This window comes from Alosa pseudoharengus, unplaced genomic scaffold (assembly GCF_046254945.1).
Source record: "Alosa pseudoharengus isolate Yale_2024_CS ecotype anadromous, Long Island Sound unplaced genomic scaffold, YU_APseudo_1.1 YU_APseudo_1.1_scf_27, whole genome shotgun sequence".
Classification (NCBI taxonomy): domain Eukaryota; kingdom Metazoa; phylum Chordata; class Actinopteri; order Clupeiformes; family Clupeidae; genus Alosa; species Alosa pseudoharengus.
The window spans coordinates 615434-636282 of record NW_027468704.1 but is presented as its reverse complement, the minus strand read 5'-3'; the positions used below and the strand labels follow the sequence as shown (position 1 = coordinate 636282).

The window sequence follows — 20849 nt, the reverse complement described above, 5'->3', positions numbered from 1 at the left end:
ACACTCAGCCAGGTGGTCGCTGAATAAAACTCCCACAAATACCACGGAACAACGTTGGCATTACTTAATGACCAGTGTTTGTAACAGCTACCGCTAGCCTAGCCTACAACTTAGCTATTTGCAGCTCCCTAAATACAATGGCAAGCAGTTCTATAAACGAGGCATTAAGCATTAAATAAAGTAGCCTACCTATCTATCTATCATTCGCGTTTTCCATTTGGACCCACAAACTTGCTTCCACCTTCAAAGTGTATGGCAATATTTCAGCTAAGTCAAACAGTTAAAAGATGCTTTGAAAGTTTAAATTTTACTGTTGTCTTGAAGAGCAGGCTTTCAGCACTCTGCTTGTGGGGGAGGGGCAGTCTGCACGTGAATTGCAGCGTCTCCAGCAACACAGAGCTGCCTTTGGACGCCTGTATGTAAATAGTGCGGGGGAAAAAACTATCGGCGAACGCAGCCGCTTATCGGCCAATGCCGATACACGTAAAAAACGTAAATATCGGCCCGATATATCGGCCGGCCGATATATCGGTCGATCCCTAGTTTGAGTGAAGATATCTACTGGTGTGATAGTCTGTGTTTGAGTGAAGATATCTACTGGTGTGATAGTCTGTGTTTGAGTGAAGATATTAACTGGTGTGAGTGCCTATTGTGGTTTCTGTGAGTGACGTATGTGTTGCATGTATTAAATGAATGAATTTGTTGCTGATGGTGTCTTAACTGGAGTATGTGTTATGTGTGGGTCTGGCAGACACCATATCCCGTGACGTAACAGTGTTGTGTTTGTGGCTACTGATGTCATATCCCGTGACGTAACAGTGTTTTGTTTGTGGCTACTGATGTCATATCCTGTGATGTAATGTTGTTGTGTCTGTGGCAGGGTTGCTGGACACTCAGATGCAGAAGGTGGCGAGGGTGAAGGCTCCCAAAGTAGTGGTCCACGATGACAACTACTGCATCGAGGACAAGATGTGAGTGGGTCTCAGGTGGTGTGTGTGTTTGTGTGTGTGTGTGGGTGAGGTGGTTCAGTCATTCTCATGTAAATGTCTGATTCTGGATGACAACCTGCTGACTGTGTAGTTTTGCATGTAAACCAAAGTCTTGGATAGAAAAGAAGAGACAGGGAAAGCAATCAATCTAATCCACAGGGGCCCTCTAGTGGACAGACTATAAACTGCACCAGATTTCCCCTTTATTCTCTATAAAGGGGAAATCTGGTGCAGTTTATAGTCTGTCCACTAGAGGGCCCCTCTGGATTGGATTGATCACTTGGGCCAGTGCAGTAGTGGTATCCCACCTCACACCATCCAGTCAGCATTTGTCTGATTGCACTGAGAGAGATCTTCCCTCCATGTTTGTTAAATCTGGTTGATCAATGTCATGTGTGTTTGCATTGGTGGCGGACATGTAAGATTAAACACATGTGCAGTCTTCAGTGTTTGGGAGGGAGTGTGGTGGACTTATCATGTGACACCAGTGTGTTCACCCTCTTGATACTAAATCCCTGTCTCTCCACCCCTCCATTCTGTTCATCCCTCTCTCTCTCCACCCCTCTATTCTGTTCATCCCTCTCTCTCTCCACCCCTCTATTCTTCATCTCTCTCCACCTCCATTTTCATCCCTCTCTTCTCTTCATCTCTCTTCATCCCTCTCTTCTCTCCTCCATCCTCACCCCTCTCTTCTCTTCATCCCTCTCTCTCTCCACCCCTTTTTGTTATTATGTTCATCCCTCTCTTCTTCTCTCCTCCATCCTCATCCCTCTCTCCTGGTCCTCTCAGGATGATCGATGACAAGTACAGTCGTAGGGAGGAGTACCGCGGCTTCACGCAGGAGTTCAAGGAGAAGGACAGCTACAAGCCTGACGTCAAGATCGAGTACGTCGACGAGTCCGGCCGCAGGCTCACCCCCAAAGAGGTGAGTCAGCATTTTTATCTCACTCCCAAAGAGGTGAGTCAGCATTCTTATCTCACTCCCAAAGAGGTGAGTCAGCATTCTTATCTCACTCCCAAAGAGGTGAGTCAGCATTCTTATCTCACTCCCAAAGAGGTGAGTCAGCATTCTTATCTCACTCCCAAAGAGGTGAGTCAGCATTCTTATCTCACTCCCAAAGAGGTGAGTCAGCATTCTTATCTCACTCCCAAAGAGGTGAGTCAGCATTCTTATCTCACCCCCAAAGAGGTGAGTCAGCATTCTTATCTCACTCCCAAAGAGGTGAGTCAGCATTTTTATCTCACTCCCAAAGAGGTGAGTCAGCTTTCTTATCTCACTCCCAAAGAGGTGAGTCAGCCTTTTTTATTTTATTATATTATTTCTTTTCTGACAAATCTGGTGTCAAGGTGCAGCTGTGGCATATCTAATGCCATGTCTGTGTTTGTTTGTTTGTTTGTTTGTTTTTTGGTCACAATTTTTAGTTGAATTTCTCAATGTTGTCTGGAACTGAAGTTGATGGAACGATCCTTGTTGTGATTAACAAAGCTGTCGTGGTACCATAGCGATAAAAGTTTGTGTGTGTATGTTTGTGTGTGTATGTGCGTATAACAGAGGCAGAATTGCTTGCAGATGTGTAATTGTTAAACCGCATGTCCTTTCTCGTTGTGTCAGGCTTTCCGGCAGCTGTCGCACCGTTTCCATGGCAAAGGCTCAGGGAAGATGAAGACCGAGAAGAGGATGAAGAAGCTGGAGGAGGAAGCTGTAAGTGTGTGTGTGTGTGTGTGTGCGCGCGTGTGTGTGTCGGTATGAGCAGGTGCTCTCTTACTTGCTTATTAGGTGTTTCTACTCTACTAGCCTGTGTGTGGATCGTGCATCCTTATGACAACATGGAGAACGACACACACACAAGTGTTGAGGTGCAAGAGCTTGTGTGTGGTACTCTTTACTCTCTCTGCTGCAGCTGTTGAAGAAGATGAGCAGCAGTGACACTCTTTATGTTGTGTGTGTGTGTGTGTGTGTGTGTGTGTGTGTGCAGCTGTTGAAGATGAGCAGTAGTGACACTCTTTATGTTGTGTGTGTGTGTGTGTGTGTGTGCAGCTGTTGAAGAAGATGAGCAGCAGTGATACTCCTCTGGGTACGGTGGCTCTGCTGCAGGAGAAGCAGAAGTCTCAGAAGACGCCCTACATCGTCCTGAGTGGCAGCGGCAAGAGCATGAACGCGTGAGTCTCACACACACACACACACACACACACACACACACACACACACAATAGGATATAATATAACCAGGGCTTTGAACCATATTTTTTTCCCAATTGGTTCGTTCCGAACAGAAACAGTATTTTAACGTTTCCGGTTTTCGGTTCAACCCTAAAATGGATGTTCCTGAACCGGTTAGAACAAAAAAATAAAGTTCTCGAACCGGTTAATAACGGCCCATGTCAGCTGCGGGACAAATAAGTAGGCTCATCATTAGGACTTTAAAATTATATTGCTAGTCTACATATGTCCCTATCTCGTCATCAAACATTAAAAAGCACTATAGATAGATAGATAGATAGATAGATAGATAGATAGATAGATAGATAGATATAGATAGATAGATAGATACTTTATTGATCCCCAGGGGAAATTCAAGAATTATAGGCTACATTATGTAAGAGGCATGACTGTAATTCTGACATGCCTACATTTTATTCATGTATGAATTAAGGAAAATGTCTGCCAAGTTGTTTATTGTCAAACAACTGAACACATATCCATTATACTTCTTACATAGCTCAATTGGTGCAAATGACACAGGGCAGGCTACATAGCTGTCATTGAGAACTTCAATTGACCAAACCTGGTCAGGTATCAATCAGTGCATTACATTCTGTTATGTCATCAAACAATACAAAACCACAAAGCATTACAGAAGCATCCATCCAAAAGCCTATGCAACTCACATAACTAAATCTGTGCAAATAACTGAAATATGGGAGGCTACATAGCTGCCATTGTGAACATCAATTGGCCAAACCTGGTCAGGGCCCAATCAGTGCATTTTTGTCTCTCTTATGTCATCAGACAATACAAAACCACAATGGTGTGTGCATAGCTGCCATTGTGAATATTAAACTTATAAACAAATGGCCAAAACCTTGTCAGGGCCCAGAGGGAAATGACAAAAGATTCTGCCTGTAGCCTACAGCTGGCGGCAAGCTTCTCCATTACATTTCTCCCGATGAGTGAACGACCGGAAGTGAACCTCACCAAGTCAAGTCATAGGCTATTGCACAGAAATCTTGTCAAAAAACAAAAAAAAAAAACGGTATTAACTGGTTACTATTATTTTAGATAAACGATTCTGTTCCAGAACATAAAAAAATGTAAAGTTTCTGGTTTTGTTTCTGTTCCTAGCAAAACATCAAAAGTTTCTGGTTTTCGTTTTCGTTCCGTGAACCGGTTCAAAGCCTTGAATATAACAAATAGCCACATTTATAATGGGCCCTAACAGTCGCTAACAACAAATTTGTGTCACCTTCACTTTTAGTCTGACCTTTGCTCTGTTTTTTTCTCTCCACAGAAACACCATCACCAAGTAACGGAAGCAGACTTTACATGTTCCCAATTTAACACACACACACACACACACACACACACACACACACACACACACACACACACACACACACACACACACACACACACCTAGATCTGTTGCATAATTTATGTGAACCTTACTCTAGATTTTATGTACAGAATGTAAAGACATGCAAATGCCCAAACATACAGTAACACATTTTAAATTGTTAGTTTGTTGTATAGAGCATTTGATTCACATCATTCAAATCATTGGGATTACTGAAAGGAGACATGTGCTCATGTGCTATGATTGATTTATTGATATATCTTTTCAACGCTGTATCTGTATTTGTGATGGCTTTTCAGTTCAGTAATTACGACCTTTACCAAATAAAGTGCACACCATACCTTTCCAAATGCTCATTTATTTTTTGCTAATAATGTAACCTACATGAGTGAAGTCTGTTGAAGGTAAGGTGGTTTCATCAGATTTTTCTTGCATCTTGAGATGCTGTCGATATAACTTTCAACATTGTTAGCAGTGTCATGTAGTAAAAGCTGAGGTAAAAATGTTCCACACGCCACCGTTTTATGAAAGTGGGTTATTCACCGTCTCACCTAGAGTTAGATAAGTTATAGTCTGAAGTCTGCACCCATGTAGCAGTGCTTCACCCCAATATAGTCCCAAGTCAATATCTGGCTAGGAAATCAGCGGTAGACGTTGGCCAGTATTTCACGGTCCATACAACTGCCGAAGATAGAAGAGCTGCTATCTTGCTGCCTTTGTGACCACACCTACAGTATATGATGTGACCAGCTCAGATGTTCCGAGGAATCTTAAGCAGCTGACTGTCTGCGGCTTCCTTGCCAGCCTTTCCCAGTCAGAGTACTTCGCAAAGTTGTAAAAATAATCGTATATTCTGTTTTTTGAATGCGGGTGACATACATTTTTGGAAAAATAACCACATGTTTAAATGCATTCATAATAACATGCAGCTCGGGATGAAACTAGCAGTTTTTCACCAGAAAAATGTGAGGACCCATCTAAACTAATCAGTGATTTCACTCTTCCCATACATTGTTAAAAGAAGTAAATGGTTTTACAATATTTGTCAAGCTTCAGTTGGTTTAGACCGCCTACAAATGAACGTATGCCAAATGGAAAGTAGCCTAATGTATTAACTTTGATTTCCTGTGCTGCATACTGGACAATGGATGTAAATTAGGCCTACATTAAGTATAAAAACGATTGTTTAAAATAGTTTATGTTGGAAAAAAATATTGAAGGGAATCAGGGGGAGCCAGCTCACTAGCCTGTCTGAAGAACAGTCAGCCTCAGCCAGTAGGCTACTAGCACAACCAGACCCTTACAAAAAAATAACTGCCTGCCTTCAAGTGACAAACTGCAGATTAATGATTATCAAAACCACAGATCTTATGCAGTAAAAAAAGTATTTTGGACACAAAAAAAACTGCCTAAATGGGGTGGTATGATTGTTTTGGGAGGTGTCAGAAACGACTGTAAGAAATGGTTATATTTTGGCCCTCAGAGTTCAGGTAGGAGGGCCCCATAGCAGGATTTTGCTTAAGTCCCCATGGAGGTCTGAACCAGCACTGATAGTAGGGGAGATTATGTGAAAAATCGTTACGCGGTGGATAGAAGCATGACATTTTGTAGATATGTTCCTTGGGTGATCCTAAGACATCCTAGAAGGGGTGCCCAAAAATATCTCAAACAGGAAGTGAGATTTTGAAGAAATTCAAAATGGCCGCCTATACAAATGACAGCTGATTCAAAAGCCACCTTCACAAACTCCTAAAAGCTTGAAATTTGGTATACTGTACATGTTCCTTGGATGATCCTAAGACATCCTAGAAGGGGTGCCCAAAAATATCTCAAACAGGAAGTGAGTTTTTAAAGAAATTGAAAAATGCCATGCTCCCCGCCACAAAATTGGTAGCTGATTCAAACACCACCTAAACAGCCTCTTAAAAGCTTGAAATTTGGTATGTTTGTTCCTTGGGTGATCCTAAGACATCCTAGAAGGGATGCCCAAAAATACCTCAAACAGGAAGTGAGATTTTGAAGAAATTCAAAATGGCCACCCATATAATTGACAGCTGATTCAGAGGCCACCTAAACAACCTCCTAAAAGCTTGAAAATTGATATATGTGTAACCCCTTTTTAACGAGTGCTAATCACTCAGCACAGTAAAGCTTAACTTAGTTACACTAAATAATGGCGCGACAGGATCCTGAATTCTCAGCGGTGGAATAGTGAATTGGCTGAGATTCCTGATACCATAAATATAAATGTATAGCTGTGTAGTAGGATTATAAATGGTAAATATGAATAATTATAAATACAAATTTAGTAGCGCGGTGCCTCCACTGCAAAAATACTACACTTACCTTAGGCTAGTGTATTATGCACTTCTACAGAATGTAAATAACAATGTGAAAATAATAATCAGACTAGTGAATGTAGTTAAATGAATTGCCAATACACCCTGGATATGAAGAAATATAATAATTAAATATTTATTTGATAATAGCCACGTCGTGGACGTGACAACCCAAAAGCTGACAAATGTCAGGGAGCGAACAATTCACTCAAGGGTAAAGTTACGATAAAACCGAACGTTAAGGAATGGTAATGTTAAAGATTAACATATAATGCTATGTTTAGCTTGAGCTAAACAGACACCAGTGTGGAAAGAAACAAACAGTCAGCGATACATTACAAACAACATACCATATAATCACATATATACACAATATAGTATTGACCCCATACTTATTAAAATAAAGATAGCCCCAACCCCCCTTTTCGCTGGCCGTTGGAGCTCGGTGGTGAACAAGTGGCAGCTCTATGAGCTGCAGGCAGGACAGCAACCGCTGAACGGCCCTCCAACTTGCCGGTGATCCAAACGAGAACGAGGGAACGTGTGTGTGTGTGTCAGTGTAAGTGTGGGTTCAAGTTACTCACGATCCACCGTCCCGACCTGGCGAATCAGCTCGCAGCTGACCCTGGGGTGGATTACTGCTCAGTCGTCCTCAAAGCTAGCTGTTAGCAGTCGCAGCCAGTGGTGGCTCTCTGGTGGGCCCAGCACCAGAGAACAGAATGCGCCCTTGCAGCGTTGGCTAGCGGCAGTGAGATGCGACCTCAAACAAGGATCCTCGACGTCAGCAGTGTAGCGGCAGGAGATGTCCGTGAAGGTTGTCGACCTCCGGTGGGCCCAGCACCGGAGGAAGAAAACGAGTCCCGACAAGTATCAGGCCAGTCCCTGAGGTGAATTAGCTAAGGCGGCAGCAGCTATCTGCCCCCTAGCTAGCCGTCTGCCTTAGCTTGCCAACAGCCCAAAAAACGCGAGCTTCTAAATGTCAACACTGCCTCAACACAGCAGTGGACAGAATAACAGTGATCGATCCTGAGACCTCCGACAAAACGTGATATACCGATACAGATCGCAGTGGGCATAGCACTACACACCAGAATGGCATTGATGGAGTAGCCTATCAAAAGCGGGACTTCGCTCCTCTCAACTCTGACTGGGACTCAACTCTCCGCTCCTCTCCTGAGGCGTTTCGAATGTTCAGAGCTCCCCATTTCGCGGGCATTAAACATTTATAAATTATCATTGGACGATATAAAATTCAAATAAAAACACAGAGAACAAACAAATCTGATTGGTTCACACACAGAATGTAGTAAATCACAGTAGTAAGTAAGTGACAAAGCATTCTGGTACATGGAGTAAATACAGTACAGGTTATTAAATTGTCAGCTTTTACAGGTGCTTACACTCTCCCCCCACCAAACAAACAGCATGCCCCCATGCTGGGACACATACAGTATAAGGTGAAAAGGAAAACAAAGGTAACAAACAAACAAACAAATTAATAAACAAAGTCAAGGAACAAATAAACTAGTTTAAAAACCAGCTATGGGTGCGATGGCATTCTTGTACGGCATAAGAAATGGCCTGTGTGCACCTGTGCTACAAAGAGCCTGTGGAGAACACCACCAGGCATGAGAAGACTGTTCTGTTGCTAGACGTGATGCTACTAGCGTGTGCTTGCTCTGCACTCCCAGTTTGCCATAAGTCAAATGATCAGTAAGCCTCCTTTCCCTATGCGACCTACGCACTACAAGGGGCACTGACTCTGAGGGAGCTGCAGAGGTAGTTACAGGATCATCAGGACCGCTACCATCCTGGCCTGCAGCTGCTACGTCTTCTATTACTTCAAGGGACCTGTATGGAGAGATGGGGAGTGCAGTGTTGAGGGGAGATGCGACTAAATCATTAGGTGTGTGCACTAACCTAGGGCCTCTAAGTGGGGTGGAGACACACGGCGCAGTGGACTCTGGTATAGGCTGACGGACCTGTGTGCTAGCACTCAGAGGAGCGTTTTCCACTGCATCCTCAGTAAAACAGCCATATTCCGAATCTGAATCAGAAGAGCTAAGTTGTCTAAGATCTTCGGTAGGCAACACTTCAGAGACACCAACCCTACGATTCTCCTTAACCCTTTTATGCCTCACAGCTCTTGGGCACGGAGCTGGAGAAGTATCAGCCACGGGGCCCAATCTCACCTCCTGTCCCAAAGGCAAAATGTGGTTGCGGTGCATCACCTTGATGGTTTCTTTACCATCCACGGGCCTCAACCTGTACACAGGGAGGTCAGAAAGCTGACTGTCCACTACATGGACAAGAACTCCACCTATCTGCCAACTTCTGCTTCCCTTTCAAACCAAGGTTCCGAATCAACACCCGATCCCCAGGAACGAGGCGGTGATACCGGACCTTCTGATCATAGTGCACCTTGTTACTATGATTCAGCTTGTCAGCAGATGCCTGAGCTAACTGATAAGCAGCTTGTAGCTCCTGCTTCATCTTTGCCACATATTGCAAATGTGAGGAGGACGACCGGTTATCCATTGACACACCAAAACAAACATCAACAGGGAGCCGTGCTTCCCGACCAAACATCAGAAAATAGGGCGAATACCCAGTAGTCTCATTTGGAGTGCAATTATAAGCATGAACTAGATGCGCTATGTGCTGGCTCCATTTTGACTTCTGGTGGGACTCCAAAGTGCCTAACATATCTAACAAGGTTCTATTGAACCTCTCAGGCTGGGGATCCCCCTGAGGATGGTACGGGGACGTACGTGACTTCTTCACCCCCAACATGGTCAGCATCTCTTTAACCAACCGACTTTCAAAATCCCTACCCTGGTCGGAGTGAATACGGGCAGGCAGCCCATAATGAATGAAGTATTTTTCCCACAGAGTCTTTGCAACAGTGGCAGCTGTCTGGTCCCTGGTAGGAAAAGCTTGAGCATATCTCGTAAAGTGGTCTGTAATGACCAATACATTACCAACATTCCGAGAGTCAGGCTCAATCGAAAGGAAGTCGATACACACCAGATCCATGAGCCCTGAACTCTGGATGTGAGAAAGAGGAGCAGCCCGCTGAGGCAACGTTTTCCGCTTGATGCAGCGCTCACACGTCTTACAGTATTTCTCTGCATCAGTCTTCATACGAGGCCAGTAAAACCGATCACGAATCAAGCTATATGACTTATCGAACCCCAAATGGCCAATATCATCATGCAGAGACTCAAAAACAAGCCTATGAAACTGCTTAGGCAATACCAACTGCCTCACACGCTGGTCGGTCTGCTTTACTGTCCTATAAAGTAGCCCTTCATCAATGGACAACTTTGGCCACTCCCTTTTCCAGATTTTCAAATCGGGGTGCCTCATCTGAATGCTACTGACAGGTGTCTTTTGTCTTACAGCATGCCAAACCTCTCCTATAACAGGATCACCTTTCTGGGCTTCTTGAAGCTCACCAGAACTGAATGTGGGCAGCTGATCAGATGCTACGGCGGATACATGACAGTACGCCTTGGGAACAGCTGACTCATGACTGCAAATCTGATCAGCCACACGGGGGAAAGAAGGGCAACCAGCTCTCTGCGTGGCCACAACCTGACAAATAGCTCGCACCCCAGGGGCCGGAATCTCTTGCCACTCATCATCAGGGGACAGACTGATGTGAGGGCGTCGCGACAGTGCATCAGCATCCGTATTCCTCCGCCCAGGCCTGTACTTCAAGCTGAAGTCGTAAGTGGATAATGCCGACAACCAGCGATGACCAGTGGCATCCAATTTGGCAGACTTAGTTATGTAAGTCAGAGGGTTGTTGTCCGTCCTGACTTCAAAGGCGGCCCCATAAAGGTAGTCATGCAGCCGATCCACTATAGCCCACTTCAAAGCTAAAAACTCCAGCTTGTGAGCTGGGTAATTCTTCTCTGAAGGGGAAAGACTGCGACTGATGAACGCCACAGGACGCAACCCGTCAACATGCTCCTGGTACAGAACACCCCCCAGACCGTCCAAGCTTGCATCCACATGCAAAACATACGGCTTTTGGGAGTCTGCAAACGCTAACACTGGTGCCTGAGTTAACCTTGACTTAAGCTCCTGAAACGCAGACTCACACTGGTCACCCCATCTGGGACCAAAGGGCTCAGAGGGCCGGAACGACGGTTTTGGATCGGCCGCCTGTGAACTAAAATTTTTCCTCTTGCCAGACGGACAGCCCTGCAACAGATCTGTTAGTGGACGGCACAAAGTTGAAAAACCCTTTACAAACCTGCGGTAATAGCCGCAGAAACCCAAAAATGACCGGAGTTCAGTGATGGTCTGTGGTCGAGGCCAAGACACAACAGCTTCTATCTTGGAGGGGTCAGTGGCCGCCTGTGAAACTATGTGCCCAACATAGTTCACAGACGTCCTCCCAAACTGACACTTATCCAAAGAAAGTTTAAGACCTTCTTCCCTCAACCTGTCCAGAACCTTAAGGAGCCGTTCCTCATGTTCCTCTACAGTGCGACCAAACACGATCAGATCGTCCAAATACACAAGAACTTCCAGAAAGTTCATGTCCCCAACAGTCCGCTCCATAACTCTCTGGAACGTGGCAGGGGCACCACAGATTCCCTGAGGCATGCGCTCAAATTGATAGAAGCCTAAAGGACAAATAAAGGCGGTCTTCTCTTTATCAGCCTCGCTCATGGGAATCTGATAGTAGCCACTTCTCAAGTCCAACACCGAGAACCACTTACTACCAGAGAGACAATGGAGGGCGTCCTCGATTCTAGGAACAGTGTACTGGTCAGGGATGGTCCGCTGGTTAAGCGTTCTGTAGTCAACACACATCCTGACCTTGCCGGACTTCTTACGCACCACTACAATGGGCGAGGCATATGGACTCCGAGACTCTGAAATGATGCCATGGTTCTGGAGCTCCAACAAATGCTGACGCACATCTTCCAGATCAGCTGGAGCTAAACGCCGAGATCGCTCCCGAAAAGACCGTGAATCATTCAAGCGGATCTCATGCTGGGTGCTTCTCGAGCAGCCTACATCCCACTCACTACAAGAAAACACTTCCTTCCTCTGAAGCATTTCCTCACAGAGGCGCTGCTTTGCCGTCTCTGGCATGGAAGAAGAGCCAAAGTCAAAAGAAGCAGAAGAGAGTTCAGTGATATTCTCAGAAGTGTTGGCTGGAATCTGTGGCACCATGTCAACAGGAAAAATGTGAGCCAGAGGACTACCTCTCTTCACAAGAACATCCTTTGAAGAAACATTCCTCACATTTACCGTGATACGACGGCACAACACCGCAGAGGACGGATGGACTTCAGGCCTAACCTCGAGCTCAGGGGCTGATGCGCCATCAGCACTAACAGGCTGGTCTACAAGGACCAAAGAGTCATGGATCTCACCAGGAAACTTGGGCAGTCCTGAGAGCTGCAGCTCCTGCCCAGGCCTTAAAACAACAGGCTTAGTTCTTGTGAACCACACTGTGCCATGCTTATCCACATCCTCCTGCGAAACACCTGTGTGCTTAATGGACTCAAAAACCTCTTTCATCACAGGGTGTATAGTCAGCGTGTTAAGAAACCCATCTCTGGCCTGTTCGCGACAAGAATGGAACAGCTTCCTCACCAAGTAAGTATTCGTGCCCACCAAAATGGCTATCCCCCCTTTCGTCTGAGGGTCAGGACACACAAGAGCCAGTGTGTCCACTACTTGAGGCACACCAGTAACCGCTTCAGTGAACTCGAGCCTAAGAGGTAAACATCCATCATATGGGTATCGATGAGAGCTCAAACCCCATATTTCAAGATTTTCCACTGACTGCAGTGCTTCAAATAGGTATTGTAAAAGCTACGATACAAGATGGTGACCTGAGAACCACTATCGAGCAGAGCTTTGGCATAAACACCCTCTATCTGCACGGGCACCTCAGCCGAGGGCCCCACTAACCCAGATGGCAGTTGTGATTGGCTGATTTTGATTGGAGGTGAACAATGAGCGGAACGTGTTTTGTGTGATGGAGCTCTGTGCCGTTCCTTCACTGAGCTCCGGGGGAGTTTTCCTGCTGCCGTGTCCTTTTAAGTAGTTTCTGATTAACCAACCTAAGGTTCTCAGAACTTGTGCACTCTCGCTTGGTGTGGCCATCAACCCCACACTTATAGCAAAAGATGCCAGGCAGGGGAGAAAATGCAGCAGACTTTGGCTGGCTCGAGGAAACAACCCTCGGGGAAACAGCCGTGAAAGTACTCTGGCTCAAAGCATGTTGCGTGACTGGCGTAGTGCTAGGAGTGACTGGGGAAGCGGTTAAAAGTCGAGTCACTAGAGACGTCAACTCCTTAACCTCTTTCCTCAAGCTATCCACCTCAGACGTCACCGGAGTCAAAGACACTTGAGGGACAGCGACAGCAGCAGTCACAGGGACCCGGGGGAACAACAGTAGTGGCAGTCACAGGAACCTTTACACTCTCTCTCGCTCCTACCCAGTGCTCCTCCTCTCTCACTGCTCGCATCAGCTGAGAAAAGGAAGGGGGATCTCTCAAGTTGTACGTCACCCGCATTCGCAGAGCCACTACATCATTGGTGAGCGCACCTTTGAATAGCTGTTCAATGTGAGCATGATTCAAGTCCGCAGCATCAATGCCTCCCCTCGAGAGAGCACGATGGAGAAGCTTGTCCAGGCGGTACAAGTAAGCTGAAAGTTTCTCTCCATCTTCCTGGAAAGCATGGCGAAATGAGGTCATAAGATCGACGCCACTCTCAGGGGACCCATAAGCAGTGTCAAGAGCAGCTAAGTAATCAGTAGCAGTAGCAGACGGACTACTGACTTTCAAGAACCTGACTATGTCTGTAGCAGGCCCATGCAAACTCTCAACGATACGCTGCCGCTTGGCAGCATCACTGCACTGCCACTCAATGATCATCTGATTAGCCTGCTCCATCCAGACCTCATAGTCTTCCTCACCTGAGGGAACAGGTCGTAAACCAGAGAAAACTCTCAATTTCCTATAGCTAGGCACTTCAACAGATGCCTGGCTACAGCGGTCAACCAGCTTGCCTATAGCAGTGACTAAGTCAACACTAATGTCAGGTTTAGGAGGCTGAGGACCCAGAACAGCCGCCTGTACATCACCCATTGACTTACCCTCCTTCTGTAACAATGCCAACAACTTGGCTTCAAAATCATCCTCTTTAGGAACAGGACTAGCAGACAGCAAGCTACTCACCACATTAATGGCCCACGGACCTGCCTCACCTACAATTCCCACTTCAGGAGGGACAGAGCTCTGATCCAACTCAGCAGACGTCTCCACTAAAATGTACAGGTGCCTACCGGTCTTATCGCCACGGCGACTAAGTATGCGAGTCCGACCTAGAACCTTGACTGTACCAAGCACACGGTTAACCACGTCATCAGTAGCCTCCATTGGCACTCGGCTAAGAATAACAGCATGAGACAAATCAACATTCTGCTCATGGCTCCACTCAACAGCCTGACTAAGGTCCATGTTAAGAGCTGCACAACAAACAGTAATAACTAAAACAAGACAAACACAGCTACCTACTCACTTTGGTAAACAGGAAAATCCCAGCGGTGCCTCCAAAATGTAACCCCTTTTTAACGAGTGCTAATCACTCAGCACAGTAAAGCTTAACTTAGTTACACTAAATAATGGCGCGACAGGATCCTGAATTCTCAGCGGTGGAATAGTGAATTGGCTGAGATTCCTGATACCATAAATATAAATGTATAGCTGTGTAGTAGGATTATAAATGGTAAATATGAATAATTATAAATACAAATTTAGTAGCGCGGTGCCTCCACTGTAAAAATACTACACTTACCTTAGGCTAGTGTATTATGCACTTCTACAGAATGTAAATAACAATGTGAAAATAATAATCAGACTAGTGAATGTAGTTAAATGAATTGCCAATACACCCTGGATATGAAGAAATATAATAATTAAATATTTATTTGATAATAGCCACGTCGTGGACGTGACAACCCAAAAGCTGACAAATGTCAGGGAGCGAACAATTCACTCAAGGGTAAAGTTACGATAAAACCGAACGTTAACGAATGGTAATGTTAAAGATTAACATATAATGCTATGTTTAGCTTGAGCTAAACAGACACCAGTGTGGAAAGAAACAAACAGTCAGCGATACATTACAAACAACATACCATATAATCACATATATGGGTGTTTCTTCAACTACGGGCACTTTTGGCCTTGTGAACTTGAGAGGGAAAAAAGTGTTCAAATCAAAATTGTCACAGTCTAGCAGGTTAATATAAATAGTCTAGTTTGATGATCCATAAGAAAACCAACTAACATTACAAGACAAATTGGTGTTTTTTGACATATTTTCCGACCGGCATTGAGCAAATGTCATTTCCATCACATTGAAATATTTGATTATTATTTTAAAATAGTATGATATACATCATTTTTGAACAGTCTAAGACCACTTTCACACATAGTTTTAACAGTTTATACCTATATTGCAATTACCATAGATTTGTGGATTAAGTAAATTAATTGTGATGAGGACCAAACACAAATCTTACATCCACCACAACCTGAAATATAATATTGGATTGGTTAGATACATTTTAGAAAATAACTACTAGTGTAATTACATTAAGTGAAACATTATCCCATAAACTATGCAGAAGTTTTTAATGAGTGATTAGAATTTTGTAAGTATTTTTAAAAAAAGGTATGAGGTGGTGGAAATGACTGGGTGCTGTGGAAATGACAATGAATGAACGTTCATATAGAAAAACAGAAGACATTTATTTTAACCCTTCTGAAACACACAATTACATTTAACAAATCCATTTAGTTTCGGAATACTTAAAAAAACACCTTAACCTTTGTCATGTCAATGCCTTGTAACATAAACTGTAAAGCATATTGAGAGCCTGTAAAGCATCTTGTGTGTGCGTGTGTGTTCGTGTGTTGTCCAGAGGGCATTTAGGGTTACCAGACAGTATGTGTGTGTGTGTGTGTGTGTGTGAGAGAGTTTATGAGTGTGTGTTTGTGTGTGTGCACGCACGCTGGAGTGTGTTTGCACATTTGTGTGTGTGCTTTTCTTTGCAAATGTGTGTGTAATACAATAATCTATTCTAATTCAAAAATTCTAATCGGTCTCTTGATGAACAATGTTTTAAAGAGAACGTTTAAAAGACACCGTAAACTATATCATATCAATTATCATATAACATGAACTGTTAAGCATCTTGAACACAAGGCCTGTGCATGCATGAGAGAACGAGAGAGAGAGCACGCGCACAGTAAGCATGGAGGTTTGTATGTTTGTTTGTGTGTTTGTGAGAGAGAGACAGTTTATGAGAGGGAGTGTGTGTGTGTGTGAGTGAGTGAGTGAGTGAGTGAGTGAGTGTGTGTGTGTGAGAGAGAGAGAAATGGTGACAATGTGATTTAAGGCCAAATCTTGCAAATTTCTTTCCAAACTGCCATCTTAATCTCCTTGTGCCGTTTTGTCACTGGTACGGGCTCAGGGATCAGACCTATTATATCCATAGGTTGGTACCAGATGACGTCATCTCTCGGTGGCCAATAAAAGCGATTGACCCCGATAGCGGTCATTGTTTTGACTTGAGCCCCACTGTACAACTCAACATCCTGAATAATACCGGGGTACACATCACCATCATAAACCACTGCACACCACTGACCGATAAGACCCTCATGCAAGTCCAAAATTGGTTGCAGACCTCCATCTTGGGAGATGGTGACAGGATGTGTACTGGTTGAGGGGGTAGCTTCATCCCATGACTGAAACCTGACTGTTTCTGGTGTGAAACAGTTGCAATCATTGGGTGCAGAGCAAAAACAACTAAGAATCCTCCATGACATTTGGCTTGGAAAATGAGAGATAATCTGCAAGGAGATTAAAAAAACAGTCTGTCAGAACTTTTAATTAGTCATAACTTGTGTTAACAAACAACAGCAAAACCATAAAATGTATAAAGAAACAACAGCAAGACCATACCTGATGAATTTTCATCGTGCCACGAATTGTCTGCAATTCAGATGGAACGTGAACATCCATTGCCTCAACGGCATCTGGCTCAATATAGAACAGCTCGGTGGCAGACTTTTGCTGCTTAAGCTCTTCAAACAGCACTTGTGCGTTTGGAATGTCCCTCCCTCTTGCAATAATATCATCTGCTCTTCTCTTCACCGCTGCTCCAATCCCATCAGCTGGGCCTTTGCCGTGGCCAGCCTCTAAGAAATTCCACGTCACCCTTTTCCAACCCATTTGATAAGGAACATTGGTGAGGAGGAAGAAATTTTTTTTGGAGCGGTATTGCGCCGTTGGTCCATCACTAACCACATGAAGTGAGGTGGCAGTGGGATGTTGCTCTCTCAAGTAAGTTAGCACTTGGGTTAGATGTGCCCATATCGCTGAGGGGTCGTGCCGAAAAGAAGAGCTGATTGAGCATAATGATTTTACATCCTTCCAGGTGTAGGCGACACCAGTATGGAGTGAGACCTGGTGATGTGAATCTCCAAAATGTACCGCCTGGACTTCACTGTTGTACTTACACTGGAAGTTCTCTGCAAAATCAATATGGAGAATGACCTCGTCCTCTCTTAAGTTTTCCTTTAGGCTACGGAGAGCTGCATACTGATGCCTGATGTTATAGACATGCTTTCCAAGTTTTTGTTTGAGATCTTTTGAAAAGTCTTCAACTAAAGTATGCAGCGTGCCCTCTTGTTTCTCCTTAACAGTGAGATGAACTGTGAATTTCTCTTTAGTTCCATCTTTCTTTTTCTTCTCTCTCTCTTCAGCTTTTGCTTTCCATGCCTGCCAAAATGTCTGGGCCCCAGGGTCAAAGGCCAAGGTTTTCAATTCTTTGTCCACACAGTTGGGACATTCTCTGTACATACACTCCTTAGTGTATGGTGAACAGCACAGAGAGACAACCAAATCTTCAATTCTACTGCTGTTGATCACTTTGTGCTGCAGCAGTTTGTCTGCCATTAACTGCAGATTGGCATGCGTCTTGCATAGGCATGTGTCTCTGTCGTTAATTGTGGGCTTTATAATCCAAAAAGGACGTTTCTTGCAGAACTCACTGTAAGAAATTTGTATGTCAGGATACTCCTTCTTAAATTTCTCATGAAGTATTTCCATGGGTTCATTAAGGAATCTCTTTTGTTTTTTCATTTTTTTCAGTGTCACAGTCTCCTTTTTACCAGTTGTTGCTCTGCTGTTCTCATCTCTCTCTAAGAAATACTTGATTTTCTCTTCTGTGTCTGTGCTGATGCTGTTTTTTTGCTTATTCCTTGTGTATGTTAGTGCTGCTGACCTCTTTTCATTATTTCTCATTCTCTTGGCTGAGAAGCCAAATTCTTTTCTAGCCATTTTCAGTAGGCGATACTTCTTGAGGATCTTTCCTGCCATTATCTTCGAAATAAGTTGTTTGTCTCTCTCGGAGGAGAGATTTTCATATCTGTCTCTCAGTTCAGCAAGAAGAGCATTATGGAAGACCAAAGTTCTTCTTAGAGTGCGTGGTGGTGTTGCCATCTGCTTTTTTGACTTGGCATTTGGGGAGTCAGCCTGCCTTACTTTCTTCATTAATCTATCATACCGTTTGCGGTACTTCTCGGCCTTCTGCAAAGCCTTCTCAAGCTTAGCATTGCTTTCATACAATGCTGCATAAACTTTTGAACGGTTTCTTAGAACCTTTTTCCTTCCCCTTTGTTTTTGAGTTAAAGGTTGGGCAGAAGGTGATGGTGAGGGTGGTGTGGGAGGTGGAGCGACATCATGTTCTGGCTGCACAGAATCTGGAGAGTTTGGTGGTGTAGTTGTAGAAAGGTAGGCCTGAACCTTAAGAGTTTTGTTCATCTTCTCCCGATAATTTCTTTGATTGGTTCTCCATTGTCTCCTTCTTTTGCGTTGTTCCCGCTTAGATAAATCTGCTATTGGCTTTGCAACCCCTCTTTCTTTTTCTCTCAGGTATCTCTCCCTGTCTCTTTTCAGCCGCTCTTCATATTTCACAGGATCCTCTTTTATTCTGTCCCTATAGGCCTGAGACCTCTCTGCAGTGGACTTCCGTGGCATCTAAAAAATAGTTGAAAATGCATTTCAACAAATATGCATTTGAATAAATACATTACCATTGTACATTTCAATAAATAAATTACTTATATGTAGCCACAAAATCTATGAATTGCACCTTGTAAACATAAATGTCATTTCCACCTCACTTTTGTCATTTCCACCCAAGAAGGGAATGTGTTGGAAATTACGGAGGTGGAAATGACAATCCTACAGTTTTTTTTAAAAAAATCCAAACTAGCATCACAGATTAGCTATGAATTGGTGTCTAGCATTTCATGCATACAAAATACATCTATTTATGTTAAAAAATCTATTTATTTACAAACTCAATTGATGTTACGCCATGTTTGGAAATGACATACAATAAAAATATTTTCATTTCAAGCAATATTTACCTTGAGTTTTCTTCAAAAGTTGATGAAGAAATTCAAAATCTCCTCCACATCAGACATGTGCTGTGAGGTCACTGTTCATCTCCATAGAAACCGCTCAAACAATTTTTCATAAAAACTTTTTAAAGGGACATTACAGTGTTGTGGTGGAAATGATGGCAATACTGTGGGACAACTACATTTTGTATAAAAAATCACATTTATAGTTGTCTGACCTTAAATACCACAATTATGTTTTGATCCATTTACTGATACTTTATTCAGTCACATTAAAATAAATTAGATAAATAATTTTTTGACACTTCATTTTTATTATTGAAGATCAAAAGTCTGGGTGTGGGACAAGCACATAACAGCAATATTTGCATCTAAAAAGATGTTGAAAAAGGTGAAAAAATCATTGTAGACTATTGGTAAAAAGTTCCTAAAGTACTTTTATTGTAAAGTTAACAATGGCAGTGTGAATTTTCCAAAATTAAAGGTTTTTTATGAAATATGATCAAAGGACATGAAAGTGCCCGTAGTCTAAGAATTGCCCATATACACAATATAGTATTGACCCCATACTTATTAAAATAAAGATAGCCCCAACCCCCCTTTTCGCTGGCCGTTGGAGCTCGGTGGTGCACAAGTGGCAGCTCTATGAGCTTGTGACACCGTCACATTAATTTAAGTGTTCCTTAAAGATTAGTATTGCACAGTACATATTGCCTCGAGTTCATATAATGTTTATGTATGAGGAATGATATTCTTATGTATACCTGTGTAATATATTTATTATTCACTGTGGTTTTGGTAAGAATGTGGGGTGTTTCTTTAAGGCCTCGGCCGCCCGCGATTCCTATGACCGCGCACCCAAGCTTACTTAGGTGGGTGCGTCGGGTGTGTGGGGCGGTCCGTGGAGAGATTCAGCAAGTGCGGATGTGTTTGAATGCGTGGCGCCAGTATTATTTGCTGCAGCTACAGAGAGTTAAAGCTAGTCAGTTTGGTTTGAAAACTCTTCAAACGCTACTTTAAGAGACGGCTTTAATAGCCAGAGAACAAAACATTATACTGCATAGACTGTTGTCTCGTACGCGCGTCTCCAGCAAGAGGACGTGCCTGGACCCAAACTTCAACTTCGTGCATTAACGTTGCCCGACGTTCTACGGATCTGGTGAGATCTATCTCGTTTTGGTATTTTTTGGCGTGGTATACCACCGGATCAGCGCTCGACTTTTTGCCTTTTTCGTTGTGGATCATTTATTTTTCGCTGCGTTCCGACAGAGGATTATTTTCGCGGCCTACCTGTTTCCTGGTTGGAATATAAAGACTGTAGCGCGATCCTGGGAAAGACCTGTAGTTTTTCCTTTAGTTTGGACTTTTAGTTTAATTTTGTGGACTGAGACAAGGGGGGTGATTCAAGTAATGTGTGGGTGCACGGAATAATTGGTGCATTGATAAATATACCGCGCTACGCGC

The 20849-nt window shown here is 43.7% G+C and overlaps 1 protein-coding gene across 1 annotated transcript in view; it reads left to right on the top strand.

Annotated features, from left to right (window-relative positions):
• LOC143099302 (U4/U6.U5 tri-snRNP-associated protein 1-like) overlaps positions 1–4914 on the top strand; it is a 28837-nt gene extending 23923 nt beyond the window's left edge. Inside the window, exons 16-20 of the mRNA XM_076262392.1 lie at positions 881–971; positions 1779–1914; positions 2602–2691; positions 3028–3149; positions 4499–4914. Of these exons, the coding sequence (XP_076118507.1) occupies positions 881–971; positions 1779–1914; positions 2602–2691; positions 3028–3149; positions 4499–4517 (458 nt within the window). The 3' untranslated portion in view covers positions 4518–4914. The remainder of the gene's footprint in view (positions 1–880; positions 972–1778; positions 1915–2601; positions 2692–3027; positions 3150–4498) is intronic.
• Positions 4915–20849: the final 15935 nt, after the last annotated feature.